The 15936-nt window shown below is 30.7% G+C and overlaps 1 protein-coding gene across 1 annotated transcript in view; it reads right to left on the bottom strand.

Annotated features, from left to right (window-relative positions):
- The window catches only part of LOC143910066 (innexin inx7-like), a 36716-nt gene that overhangs the window by 2076 nt on the left and 18704 nt on the right, over positions 1–15936 (bottom strand). Inside the window, exons 2-4 of the mRNA XM_077428425.1 lie at positions 3834–4082; positions 1743–1920; positions 80–227 (exon numbers count right to left, since the gene is read on the bottom strand). Of these exons, the coding sequence (XP_077284551.1) occupies positions 80–227; positions 1743–1920; positions 3834–4082 (575 nt within the window). The remainder of the gene's footprint in view (positions 1–79; positions 228–1742; positions 1921–3833; positions 4083–15936) is intronic.

Genomic DNA, 15936 nt, shown 5'->3' with positions numbered 1-15936 from the left:
AATTAATAAAGCAGAAAAAAATATAAATGTACTCATCAGAAAAAATGTGTCTGATGCATTATTGAATAATTAAACAAACCTATTCTTATATTCAATTTTCAACTCCTGTATTCTGTTATCAATATTTTTTTTCGATAGGATAATCATATCATCTTTCTTTTGATCTTCTTCGTAATTCGGAACGAAAGCTAAATGTAGTCCAGACACGAATGCTTGCAATCGACCGTCTGAAAGTTAAGTTTGACAATAATGTTGTGAATTAAAAAAATATTATTTAATCCACAGTGGTAATCACCAACAATCGATATACTTAAAATAATTCATGTGCGGTGAATCTAGTTAGTGTTTGTAATAATTGCATTTCTTACTCGCCACTAGAGATTACAAACAGGGGTTTCTAAACCTTTTAGGAAAATGCTCAAATATTTTAAGTATTTAAGGAATATTTTAAGAACTACTAGAACCGGACTGAACCAGACACATTTTTTTCGGTCATTCTGGAAATTTACTAGAGTTCATGTTACCCATTTATGGTTTTTATAGATTCTTTAAAATTAATTTACAGGCTAGACCAAAGACGGCCGCTGGCCACATTCTGTCGTACGGACCATAGTTTGGAGACCCAAGTCAAGATTTTTTTTTAAATTTATCTATGTACGTAGTAACAATATAGTAAAATAACAATACAATTAAGTTTTGTGATCATACGAAAATTCGATCTTGACGTTTTGACTGATTCGAACTCAGAATCGATTACTGATCACGTTTTCATGATCTAGAAAAAATGTTTGTGCGTGTCTGTGTATTTTGGGGATTTTTTGAACACCGATAGTCCCATCAAACTGAAACTTAGTATCGGTTACTGGAATGCTTATCGATACGACAATTTTTTTTTCAAATTTTTAAGTTAACCGACAATTTTACCTGTCCTTACAAGTGTCCTCTTTTTTTAAGTTTTTGGATTAAATTATCTCCTGAAATTTTGATTTTTTTTTACTCGTAATAGAAATTTTTAATTCTCAACCGGAAGTAGTACTTTTACTCTAGAACATCACGATTTTTTATGATTTTCTCAGAAAAATTTTAGTCTATTGAACTGAAATTTCATATCTAGAAGTTTAATTTTTATATACCAAGTTATGTATATAAAAAATTTGGTGAACACCCATCAACCGGATGTGGCAGTTTACTTTATTTCAATTATTCTTCGACTATTTTTTCGACCCCTTAAACATGTATGCTCTTCACGAGAAAATAAAAAAGAAATTTAATTTAATTAGCCGGAAGTGGGACTTTTTCCTCTTAGAGAAGTCAAAAATGTTGTGACCACATTATTTTTTCCACAACACTGAACTTATCGAGCTGAAAATTTATATTTGTATTCTTTATGTACTTAGAGTTGATTGGGTTTTGGTTAGAATTCATAAACTGGAAGTAGTAATATTTCATGATTTTATCTTGAGCTTTTAAATTAACATATTTATATGTTAAGTAATAAAACAATTTTGGACAAAATCCAACAATCGGAAGTAGAACTTTTATCTTGTGTAATTTTCCCTACATTTGCGCTTAATTTTGTATCGAAAATGCTCTCATAGCCGGTATGTGACAACGTGTAGGTACATACATATGTTTCAATATCGAATTTTTTTATACTTCTTATATTCCTCAAATACGACATTTAATATATTAGAAAGTATTATACAAGAGCTTTGGAATTATTATACATATACATATATTACCTTCCTTCGTTTTCCATATTGCATGTGGCAAATAAAACATCAACGCTTGTGCGAAGAGTACAAAAGGCACCCATTGGTAATAAGCATGATGGATCACCTCATCTTCTTCAACAGCTGGGCCAACTCCAGGATGAGGAATATTACCAGTAAGCAATGCACTCTCGTTCAAATGTTTCACCTTTAAATATTAATATTAAAATATCAACTGAAAGACCAGTTTGAAACCTAAATCGTACCCGTAATAGTGCAAAGCAATACATATGTATGTATTAGGGTTTCTGACCCGGGACAGACATTCCCGGGAATTCACGAAATTTTTGTTTTCCCGTGTCCCGGAAATTCTTATCTTTAATCCCGGGAATTGGATTTAAAAAAATCTTGAAAACATACAACATTTTCACGACTGCACGAAGGGAAATAATAAATCGAAGAAAGAAAAAGCATAAAACGGTTTTTTTCACACAAATGTTAAATAATTCTGATTTTATACTGAAAAAAAAAATTTAAATGTTGTAATAAAAGCGAATGTATAGGTATATCCTACGGTGAAACTATTATGAAGCGAGTATATCCTTCTTGTATTGACGATTCCACAATGGAAGACACTATTTTAGATTCGGATGAAGATTAAACAATTGTGTATTTGACGATTAATGAAGAATTAAATAAGGAGTTATCAAAGACGAATATACAAAATAACGTAAATAAAAATAACATCGACTTTAAAAAAGAAATTAAAATATACATGCTGACAGGAGAAAAAACCGATAATTTAAAATAAGAAGAGGTTATTAAAAATTGTTTTCGTCCCTTTTAACAATAAAACCAACTTCGACCGAGACTAAAAGAGTTTTTTCCATTGCTGGAAATTTTTGTACCAAATCTAGAATTAGACTTTCGGATTCTCATTTAAATATTTTAGTATTTTTAAAAAGCTACGTTAAATAAGTTTTCTTTTATATTTAAATTTTTTCAAGTTAATAGATATATTATGTATTGTTTTGTAAATAAATAAATATATTTTTATTAACAAAAAATATATTAAATTGAAAAAAAAAAGTTTTTTTTACATGTGTCCCGGGAACGATCCTGAGCTCCGTCCCGTGTCCCGGGAATTCAGACACCCTAAGAAAAGTGCGGGAAATCAGAAACCCTAGTATGTATATTGTATTTTCGTAAATGTCACTGAACTAAGCTATTTAGCAACTGTTCAACTTGTCAGTTAATGATCCAGACTCCGGCTAATGTTAATCTGATTACAGAATAGTTACCTGATTCCAGATTTATTGGCAGACATTGCTACCAGGGGTCCCAAATATTCGAATATGAAATTCGTAAAATATTCGAATGTAATATATATACTTTATATACAGCTACAAAATTATTTTCTCTTCTTAAAAAATAATTCCACACTTCTAATCTTTTAAATAGTGTAAATAATGGAATATAACTACATCTTAAATAAAACAATGAAAGAATAACTAATTATCCTAACGATTATCATTTTCCTGTATTCTTGGTTTTCAGCAAGTAATTGTAATAGTAGATCATTTTATGTAGTGTAACAAATCCACTTCTCAATTTATACTTAGTGGTAATAGATTAATATTTACGATTAGAAATGTTGACTATTAATCAGTGTTGCCTCGTGAGAATTCACAGTGGGGGGACTGCAGCGATGAATCGTAGTAGCGTGTTGCCAAACCGATGAACAAATGCAAACAAAAATATCATGCATATGTACTATACTGGGAGGGCTGCAGCCCCGTAGTCCGTATAGACGACAAAAATAGCATGCATGTGTACTGTACTGGGAGGGTTGCAGCCCGCAGCCCATATGGATGAGCCGCCACTGCTTTTTATACAATATTGAGAAAAAAACGAATAACATTCGAATGATTTTATAAATATTGGAATTTATGAATACTGAAAAATGGGTAATATTCGAGTTATCAATTTGGACTCCTAATTAGTACAATATTTATATTCTCGCTACATATTACTTACTTTCTCGTTGGTGCTTTGCGCACAAAATTAAACAGCTATGTAATCTGCAAGAAAACATTCCTGGGAAGAAAAAAAAACACTTACAACTGTGAAAGTACTGGAGAAGAAGCAGTACGTGTTGATAACATTTATAAACTTTTTTTCAGATGTATCCAAGTCGCTCAAGCATTTAATATGCTCTCCCACATATTGCCGTTGTGTGACTAGTATACTGCTCACCAAGAGCAACATAAATGTTGCTCTGTAGTGTAACTTGAAAATTACATCATCGATGCTGGCTTTGTCGAATCTTATCTTCAACTGGCCCTTCACTGCTTTGAATGGATCTAACATCTGAAATCGAAAAAAAAGATATGCCTGAGATTTTATTTTATTTTAATTTGTATGTATTATTGGATCATTGCGACATAACAGGTAATCCCAAATCGTCACTATGACCAAAAAATCAAAATATTATGAACACAAATAATATATGTACATATATAGAGACAGGAACATAATACATAAATACATACTCACAGGGTCGACGAGAGGGGGGGGAAGGGTATGCAAATAACCCGGGCCCGGCTTTCGAAGGGGACCCGGGGCCCCCGCAAATAATATGTACATTTTTAGCAAAGGTATAAAAGCATTATTTGGCCAATATACTTTTAGGGTTTTTTGAACACTAAGCAAAATGTAACGGATTTTACCTACTTATGGCATAATAAAATGTAGGAAAAGATCTATTCTGGTGTTCAAAATGGTCAGTTCCCTCTTCACAATATCCAAAACAAATTAGTAAAATAACCCTTGTCCGATTCAAGCAGATAACAAGCGGACAGTTGAAAGCTATCCGTAGCGCAATCATTTGGTGAATCACTCTGTAATAATTGGGCATCAGATAGGCCAATGATGCTCCCGATTCATTTTAAATCGTCAGCATATAATAAAAAGTAATAATGGGAAATGGCTTTGTAAATATCAGTAATAAATATTTTAATTACCTTTGAACGAAGAGAAACTAAGACAAACCTTATAAAATGCAATGGCCCAAGATATTTAATAGAAGAACAATGAACATATTCAAGAAATTGATGTCAATCAATCAATAGCTAGTCAGTGAAAAGATGAATTAAACTATTAGAAAACCCAAAATGTAATCTTTATGAATTAAAATGTTGTAATTAACTTTATCAAGGGCTTATTCAAAGCCAATATAAATAACATAATTAAAGACACCTTGATCACGGGACTAGGGATCCCAATCGAATATTCGAATATTCGAGTATTAAAATTATTCTTCCGATTTTTCAGCCATTCGTTATTCGAATATTTAATCAACTATTCGAATATTAATCGTGTATATATGTTTTTATAAAATAAATACACAAAATGAATATGAAAAGAGTGATGACGAAGAAGCCGACGATTATGAAGAAAATGAAATATGTAATGGGGATAATTGTGATGAAAATGAAGATAATGAGGAAGATGAAATGTCTACATATGAAGAAACGGATTTTTATTAATTAAATACAGAAATGTTTGAAGAAAATCACTTTTCAATCGATAATAATCTCTACGAAATTTTAGATAACATCAGAAAATATTACGAATATTTAAGAAGTCACAGGCGAAATATAATATACCTTTTTAGAAGATGGGAACTATGGATAAGACAATTTATTCAAGTTTAAGAAAGTGTAAACATAGCAATAAAAGAATATAATTTCAATACTGTGCCTAAGAATGGAATTGATATTTTGAAAATTTTATTGATGTTCATACTCCCGTTGAAACCGCAATCATTGAATTAAGAAAAAATGAGGTTTGTAAAAATAGTGCATCTTTAATAACAGCAAAAGGAGTTTATAAATTTTTATCTTATATTTTATGTGTGTATTTTAGTTTTATGTTTTTTTTTTAATTTTCTTAAAATTATGTTTTATTAATTGTAATATATTACATATATAAACATAATGTAATTTATGCTTAGTACATATGTAATTACCTTTTTTCAATTTTAGAATATATTCGAATAGCTATTGATTTACTATTAGATATTCGAATAGGTGAAGTCGACGAATATTTGGGATCCCTACACGGGACATAGTAAGAATGTTAGCAAAAGTAAGTAGATTTGAAGTTTTTTTTTGAAGAATGAAGGATTTGAAGAATGAAGGATTTTATCAAAATGCGTTGTTTTGTGTTGAATCAAGTGCCCAGTAATCACAATCAAATCATTGTACTGAGTGTATATGTATAAGTATATACATATACATATATTATATGTGTATATGACACTACAAAATATTTAAGATAAGAACATTATGACGAGTCAGATTGTAATGCGCTTGCGTTATTTGCCGAGATAAACTTATGTACATATACATATGTACATATGCAGACTCATCTCAATTCACTCGTAGAAAGCTGGACTTGGTTTTATTTTTTACTAGTGTTATTATACGGCTTCACTCGGTATTTGTAATATAAACCGCTTAAACATGGCCATTCTAATAGTAAACATTTTATTAAATTTATTTGAATAGTTAAGTTTTATTGAAATTTATTTGAATAGTTTGGTTTTATTGAAATTTATTTGAATATTCATTTGTTTTTTTTTTATTAAATTGAACGTCACGGATTCTACAACCCAAACAAACACACATACAAAGTCTCTTTCGAAATTATATATTAGATTTCAAATTTCAGGATCCTAATAACAATAAGAATGATAAGAGCAATTAAATTTGATTAATCGATTGCGTGAAGGTCTGTTTTTCTGAGAATGATTCTCAAATGAAAGCTTTATTTCACGAAGGAAACTGAAAATGTTTCAATTAACATATATTAATACATATATGTATGTATAATATGCAATGTACATCTTTAAAAAGTTTTAATATGTACAATGTACATACATACAACTTTCTAGAGATTTTTTTTATAAATTATCTTTTTAAAGTGCTTTAATCATAACCATCTTGTTATTATACGTACATAGATTTGTATGTATTATATATAAATATTAAATGTATGCACAGTATTTTTATTTCATAACCACGTATTTTATGTCACGATTTACATTTCCATCACCAAAATATCAATCGATACAACGATATATAAGATTTTTACAATCACTGTTTACTTTCATTGTGTATTTATGTACATATGTACATGTGTTTGCTTAAAGTAGCCCAATAGAAATTGTAAAATACGCATTTGTGAGACAAAAGCACTGTACATGCAACAGTGGATTTAAATTATGTATCTATTATCTATGCAGACACACAGAGTGCTTTTTTTTTAGATAATTTTGCTCATGTGAAAAAACGCTAGGATACCCGATCTATGCTATGGCGTCCAGGTCAAAACTCACCCCTGGAGTGATATTTTATTTATAAATATCGGTGATATTTTATCCTTGTAGGAGAAACTTGCCGAAATAATAAGATCGTACGAATTAACAATAACATGAAAACACGCCAATTATATGTATCTAGGCATCTACAGCAGTGGCGTGCGGTGGCTTTTCAACCAGAGGATGCTGCCCAAAACACGATCAGTTTACTTTTTAAAATTTTATTTTATTCTACCAAACACTGTCATATTTATATTTATTAAAATGTCTTTGATATGTTTTCGTTTTTTATTGAATGAATATTCAATATTGGTGTGGGTTTTGGGCTCTGGAACAATAATCTCTTTTTCATTATATGATCATTTTTTAATTAAACAATTGCAATTATTATTAACATTGGCGATAAATCCACTTGCATTGTTACTTTGGCTATCTATATTTAGGGCCATAATAAATAATAATTTAGGATGTAATAAATTACAATAAAATAATAAAAGTAAATAACTTAAGACGTAACGTACGAAATATCAATCAACGAATCAAGCGAAAGTCCGTACATAAAAAGCGAATCAAGTCCATACATACGCAAAAGGAGATTTTGCTTCCAGAGCAAGTGTTGCGCGAGCGAGACGGCTGTAGAGTCGTCTCACTCGTGCGCATACGCAAGAGTAACAGCTCACTTGTGCGCCTGCGCAAAAGATTTGTAGAGAACTTCAGCATCCATGGCGATACGAGCGTGATGTGAAAAAACAAGCACCAGTCGCGCAGTCGGCTACGGCCTCTCAACGGGGATGCTTGTTTATGTATGTCAATTTTTGATCAGATAAAATATCGTATATATCATAATCATGTAATCAAAAATAAACGAAAGAGAAATAATACTAATAAATTCACAAAACAAACGTTATGAAAATATTTTTGACGTAAATTTTAAGGGATGCGCAGCATCCACAGCATCCATGGATGGGACGCCACTGATCTACAGATATATACATATATGTAAAATTAAATTTCCTAGAGAAGACACTCAAATATTTTTCAATTATTTTATGGAAGTTATGAAAAGTGTGTTTTATACATGTGTATTACTAGTTGTTTTACCCGGCTTGGCTCAGTATTTGTAATATAAACAGCTTAAACATGGCGAATCTACATAATAGTTAATATGCATTTGTTTCGGACGATTTACTGTTATCATTCGTGAATCACAAAGCAATTCCCAACATGTCTTATGAATGATGCTCTCACCTTGAACCGCAAATACTCGAAACGCTTCGTCAAATTCCGTGATTCATTTTTTGCAATTTGAAAAGTAAGCTTGAGAAAAATTCATTACCTATGCAGACCCAACGGCCGTTTAATGGGATGATTAATGATTGGCCATCGAGTGAATCATTTTCACTTTTAACGGGTCCGGAAATCACCAGCATTGTTGAACGTTCCGGATTCCGATTGACAATCGTACAGAAGATTAAACATCGTCAGGTTCTATTGCTGTTTATTTTGAAATATACGGCCGATAATAAAAGAAAACGTACACAACAATATTGTTATCGGGATGTTTTGATTGGGCGACCTCAATAGTTTCCACGTGGCAATTTTGTAAACATTTATTGTTTCGAAACTCATTTATCGTACCGATTGTGAGATGTAATAGTGAGCTTATGATAGCATACTATAATCATGGTAAAAACATCATCTATTCAAAGTTCGTATACATACATATGTATACTGCATATTTTTGAGCTGTAGCAATATTTTTGGCGCCCATTTATTTTTTTACTGTATTAAAATATAAATATAAAACGAAATCAAAATAAAATTACAAGAACCAAAATTTTTTTTAATTTTATATGTAAATATCTTGACAATTTATATTGTAAATAAGCGTTTAAACAATTAAAACCTGACAAGACTTGTGGGTGGTGGAAAGTCAAACATATAAGGCTACTCGCCATCAAACGTCAACGTCTTCAAAACATTTGAGCCGTTACATATCTTTATTGCGATTATTTTTCACCATCGAACTATCAGAAGCGATTTAAATTTCTATCGGTGACCAAACCACGCAAAATGGCAACGTTTCAAACCGATCGGAAAAATGAAGTAATTTCGACTGAATCATTAGTGAAACATAGAAAGCCTTCAATTTTTCAAAACATTTTTATTTTTTTAAATGTTTTGTAAAAGTAAAAAAAGTTCCAAGTTGAAAATTTAAAAATAAAATAAAAATATTTTTCCTTATTCATTTTTTTATATATTATTTTTATAAATATATTCTTTTGTCGTTCATTTATCGTTTATAAAGTCTATTATTATATTACCAACGTTTATTTTTTTCGTGGATTCATATTATTGCATATTGTTAATATGCTTAAATTTGATGTCCAATCTTGACCGCTGGTCGATCTAAAATAGTTTATGATAATTAAAAAAAAAATTCGGGTGTGACCAACCCATGACTTTATCTATGTATTTGAGGAATATAAGAAGGTTACAAAACAAAATTCGATATTGAACTAATAACTATGATAGCGATACAAATTGAGCGCAAATATATGCAAATACTTGCACAAGACAAAATTTCTACTTCCGGTTGGCGGATTTTGTTCAAATTTTTTTTATTATTTAAAATCAGTATAATTATTATACACAATTAATATCAAGAGGATAAAAATAATTTAAAAGGTAAAAATAAAATAATGAAATATTGCTTTTAAAAAAAATACTTCCGGTTAACGAATTCTGACCAAAACGTTACCAAATCTAAGTTAGAACATAAACAACACAAAAATTTTCAGCTTAATACGTTCAGGCGCGTGGACAGGATCCAGGCGACAACATTTTTGACCTTTCTAATAGGAGAAAATCCCACTTCCGGTTCATTAAATTTGATGGTTTTATTTTTTATTTTTACTTAAAATCACTATCTTTATTATACACAATAAATATCAAAACGCTTAAAATAATTTAAAAGGTCAAAATAAAATGATGAAAAAATAATGAAATATTGTTTAAAAAAAAAATACTACTTCCGGTTTACGAATTCTGACCAAAACGTTACCAAATCTAAGTTAGTACATAAAGAATATAAATATAAATTTTCAGCTTAATACGTTTAGGGGTGTGGACAGGATCCAGGCGAAAACATTTTTGACTTTTCTAATAGGAGAAAATCCCACTTCCGGTTCATTAAATTTGCTGATTTTATTTTTTATTTTTACTTAAAATCACTATCTCTATTGTACACAATAAATAGCAAGACGCTTAAAATAATTTAAAAGGTCAAAATAAAATAATGAAAAAATAATGAAATATTGTTTTTAAAAAAAATATCACTTCCGGCTTACGAATTCTGACTAAAATGTTACCAAATCTAAGTTAGTACATAAACAACACAAATATAAATTTTCAGCTTAATACGTTCAGGGTTGTGGACAGGATCCAGGCGACAACATTTTTGACCTTTCTAATAGGAGAAAATCCCACTTCCGGTTCATTAAATTTGATGGTTTTATTTTTTATTTATACTTAAAATCACTATCTTTATTGTACACAATAAAAATCAAGACGCTTAAAATAATTTAAAAGGTCAAAATAAAATAATGAAAAAATAATGAAATATTGTTTTTAAAAAAAATACTACTTCCGGTTTACGAATTCTGACCAAAACGTTACCAAATCTAAGTTAGTACATAAACAACACAAATATAAATTTTCAGCTTAATACGTTCAGGGGCGTGGACAGGATCCAGGCGACAACATTTTTGACCTTTCTAATAGGAGAAAATCCCACTTCCGGTTCATTAAATTTTATGGTTTTATTTTTTATTTTTAATTAAAATCACTATTTCTATTATACACAATAAATATCAAGAAGCTTAAAATAATTTAAAAGGTCAAAATAAAATAATGAAATATTGTTTTTAAAAAAAATACTACTTCCGGTTTACGAATTCTGACCAAAACGTTACCAAATCTAAGTTAGTACATAAAGAATATAAATATAAATTTTCAGCTTAATACGTTCAGGGGTGTGGTCAGGATCCAGGCGACAACATTTTTGACCTTCCTTCCAGATGCTTCCGGAAGGGAAAAAATCCCACTTCCGGTTTATTAAATTTAGTGATTTTTTTTTATTTTAATCACATTGATACAAGAATTATACTTGAATTTTTTCGTGAAGACCACACATGTTTAAGGGGTCGAAAAAAATAGTGGAAGACAAATCGAACAAGAGTAAACTGCCACTTCCGGTCGACGGACGCTTACCAAATTTTATACATAACTTGGTATTGACCTTAAACTGATCGATATGAAATTTCAGTTCGATAAATCAAAAGGCTTTTGAGAAAAACATAAAAAACCTCGATTCTCTAGAGTAAAAGTACTACTTCCGGTTCAGATAAAAATATTTAAAAAATATAAAATTATAAAAATTATTATTTCTAGTACATGTAAAAAAAAATCAGTCCGATTCAGTTAGTAGTTTGGGAGAAAATCGAATTCAAAAACTTAAAAAAAAGAGGACACCTATAAGGGGAGGTACCATTTCCGGTCAACTTAAAAATTTGAAAAAAATTTACGTAGTGTCTATAAGAATTTCATTAACCGATACTAAGTTTCGGTTTGATAGGACTAACGGTGTTGAAAAAATCCCCAAAGTACACAGACACACACACAGACACACACACACATTTTTTCTAGATCATTAAAACGTGATCAGTAATCGATTCTGAGTTAGAATCAGTCAAAATCTCGAGTTCGAATTTTTGCATGATCACAAAACTTCATCTATTGTTACTACGTACATAGATAAAGTAAAAAGGTTCGGCAAACCTTTAACAATGCATTTACAACATTTGAACAATACGCGGCACGCTCTGGGTCCGGGCTTTAATAATAACTAAATGAAAAAAATATATATAGAAAAGATATTGGAAAAGAAGAATTACAAAAATCTTCAAGTTTAAGAATGACTTCTAGCTTTTTTTTTTTAAATATTATGGTTTTCAGAATTTACTACATTGTTGGGAAGATTATTCCAAACTTTAACCACTCTGTTTGAAAAGAAGGAATCTCTGATCAATTTATTCGATTTTTTCTTTTTGGAGTCTGAGAGTGTAACCTCTATGATTGTTTTCATTGAACGTAATGAGTTTGGACATAAGACAATTATGATGTTTATTTATTATTTTAAAGACTTCGATTAAGTCGCCTCTTATTCTTCTCGTCTCATGGTGCATACGCACCAAGCCAATGAACGGTCCACAGGCCAACTTTTAAAACCAGTAGCGTACAAAATATCGAAATAAAAATGAAATTAAAAAATTGAAATTAAATACCAAAATTAAGCTAAAGAGCGAGATTGAGCTAAAATTAGATCATCGTTGATGTTTTGAATTACAACAGTGTTTTGAATTACGACGATACGCATTTACAACCAGAGAAATATTACAATTTCTCTGCTTACGAGCGAAAAAAAATCTTGTTATTATTTCTTAAAAGTCGTCACGAATCACAATATCCACTGTCCTCAAGGAAAACAATTATACGGCATCACACTATGGCCTATATACGGTTGTTTTAAAGACCAACTTTTAAAAATTAATTCTTTGATTTTTTTCGATCATAGTGCGTAAATCAAAACATCTTAAGTTAAGTACTACCTGTATATGATTGTTGATGATCTGATTTTAGATCAATCTCGAAAATTTATTTAAATTGTGTGTTTTGTTTTAAATTTCAATATCTAATTTGAATTTTAATATAATAATTATAATTATATTTTGATATTTGAATTTAATTTTAATGTAATAATAATACTTTTAATTTTGACATTTAATTTCAAATTTTTAATTAAATTTTTATTTCGATATTTTGTACGCTACTGGTTTTAAAAGTTGGCCTGTGGTGTTGCCATTCGTTGGCCTGGTGCGTACGCACCATCAAGTGTTAAAATTAGCCAAAATATTTTTTAATTTTACTCATAAAACAATTTTCATATCAATTGAAGTGCCAGGGCAGCGACCTTCCCCGACAACACCACTGCGTATCCGTTCCTATACCATTCAACCGATTGCGATGAAACTTACATGAAATATTGTGTTTCCCCACGATGGTTTCTGTAAAAAAATCACCCAAAAACGGGAACGGGAACGGGAAAACAGAAATTAGTGGCATTGCAACTAAATAATAATTACAATGTGTTCGCGTCGCCGCCTGCGTTGTTAGGGTAAAATAAACAAATAATTGAATAATTTCAAATGTATTCGTCGCCTGCGTTTTTCCAACAAATTATTAGTACTGTAATTCAATTTGATTATTAAGTATTAATTTGACACTGAAACATTTAATTATCGAAACACACCGAGAAACGGGAACGGGAACGGGAATTGCATGCGTTATTGTGGCATTGCAACGCATGCCAGGTTCAGCTAGTACTTAAATAAAAAGTAAATTTATAAAAAAAAATATGTTTATTCATACATACATACATGAAGCAGTTTTCAATTGCAATCACATGTTAAAAGATCATCTTACGTAAAAAAATGTTCGAAATATAAAATTGACATTAAAATTTATATACAATAAAATATGAATTGAAGAATAAAAAAAAATCCAAAAGAATTCATATCTCTCTCTATATATGTATCTTTCAAAAAAAAAAATATGTATGTATCAATAATATCAACAGTTAAGAGACAAAAATGTGATCAGGGGACATTTCCTGATACATTTTAGTCAAAATCTCAAGGTACATAATAATGAGTCCAATTGGACCCTTCACCCGATTACAATAATTAATAATTAATCGGGTTCTATATGTAAATAATTAAATTCGCGTATATGTAGATTAAGTATTTGTTCCAGTTTATTACACAACGTGTTTTTAATAACTACATATATACAATACATATAACGTTATTTAGAATATAAGCGAAAAATTTTTGGTCAAAATAAACATTTAAAATAGTCGAACGTCAGAAATAATATTAATTACTATCCGTATGTATATACATATGTATATTAATTAAAACTTTTTTACAAAATTTAAGAAAAAAATAAAATATAATTAAAACAAATATAACAGAATATTAAAACAAATATGTATGTACATATATGTATGTATGTATCAAGTAATTACAGCCAATGTCAGATATAGACGAAATGTTTCAAAACCGTTAAATCAAGGGTTTTTAACTACATTTGAAAATAACTTGAAATTTTAAAATTTAAACATATCCTACTTATTTTACAATTAGCGACTAGAAGGAACATTAAAAAAGGACCTTAATTTTAACAGATAATTTTTATGAGAATCAAATTATATCAGACTGTAACGGTGAATACGAGATACCAACTTCAACGCAGGTCCCAACTTCATGGACATGGATGTCACTAAATCTGAAACTCTCACCAGAACGAGAGCCTGACCGTCAATTTCGTGATTTACAAAGTCCTCGGCAAACGATTGACATCCAGACACTTCACTCACAAATTTTACAACTTCCTCAACTGTCCATGTTTCGATCCTTTTTTCTTTATAGCTATCAACTTTAGGTTGCTTCGGAAGCAACTCGGGCTGTTTCGAAATTAGCTCAGGGTGTTTCGAAATCATCTCAGACTCTTTAGAAATTATCTTAGGCTTATCTAGTTTCGAAATCATCCCAAGCCGTTTCAGAATCACTTCAGGCTGTTTCGTAATCATCTCTAGCTGTTTCAGAATCACTTCAGGCTGTTTTGAAATCTTCTCGGGCTGATTCAGAATCATCTCAGGTTGTTTCGAAATCATCGTAGGCTTTTTCAAAATCGTCCCCAACAGGTTCGATTTCATCTTAGGTTGTTTTGAAATTTTCACAGGCTGTTTCGAAATAGTCTCAGGCTGTTTCGGAATCACTTCAGGCTGTTTTGAAATCATTTCAGGCTGTTTCGGAATCATCTCGGGCTGTTTCGGAATCACTTCAGGCTGTTTTGAAATCATTTCAGGCTGTTTCGGAATCATCTCGGGCTGTTTCGAAATCATCTCAGTCTGTTTCGTAATCACTTCAGGCTGTTTTGAAATCACTTCGGGCTGTTTCGGAATCATCTCGGGCTGCTTCGAAATTATCTCAGGTTGGTTCGAAATCATCTCAGGCTGTTTCGGAATCACTTCAGGCTGTTTTGAAAGCTTCTCAGGCTGTTTCAGAATCATCTCGGAATCGTGAGGTTGACAATTCTTCAAAAATTCATTGGGGCAAATCTCAGCAAGTTTTTTAATAGTGAAAATATCATTATCAGCCTTCTTCGCAGATTTTTGAACTTTAGGCGGATAAGGATGAGTAAAAAATTGTGACTTTGGTGCAATCTTCAAAAACGATTGATTTGGTGTAACATTTACACTTTTCATGGAACGTTTTGAAGTTGTTTCCTTAAATCGATTCAGAATTTTCTTCTGAGCATACAACGGCAATACGGGGACGACATTTGCACCAGCGAAAGGTCCGATGACTGGAGTTAAATCTTGGGAATCAAGTGACGTATTTCTCATTGATGATTCTTGGGTATGATCATTTCGGATATTTTTATCGCAAGAGGGTTGATTTGAACTGAATGGGGAAACTTGCATTTTGTCACAATCATTATTCAAATCACTAACACTCCACATTGTTTGCTGATTGAATGGTTGTCCATTAACTGTATCATCCAGGCGTGGGGCTACTTTCAAGCTGCCAGATTCAACGTCAACGTTTAATTCGTTTCCGATCGAAGGTTTTAAACCCGAAAAATTTTGACTCATTGGAGTACTTTGCACTGCATTGTTAAACAATGTTTGATTTCGAATGTCATACAATTCATGAC

Source organism: Arctopsyche grandis, chromosome 1 (genome assembly GCF_051622035.1).
Source record: "Arctopsyche grandis isolate Sample6627 chromosome 1, ASM5162203v2, whole genome shotgun sequence".
In the NCBI taxonomy this organism is placed as follows: domain Eukaryota; kingdom Metazoa; phylum Arthropoda; class Insecta; order Trichoptera; family Hydropsychidae; genus Arctopsyche; species Arctopsyche grandis.
Note: the sequence above shows the minus strand (reverse complement) of the source record. Positions and strands in the feature narration are given on the sequence as shown.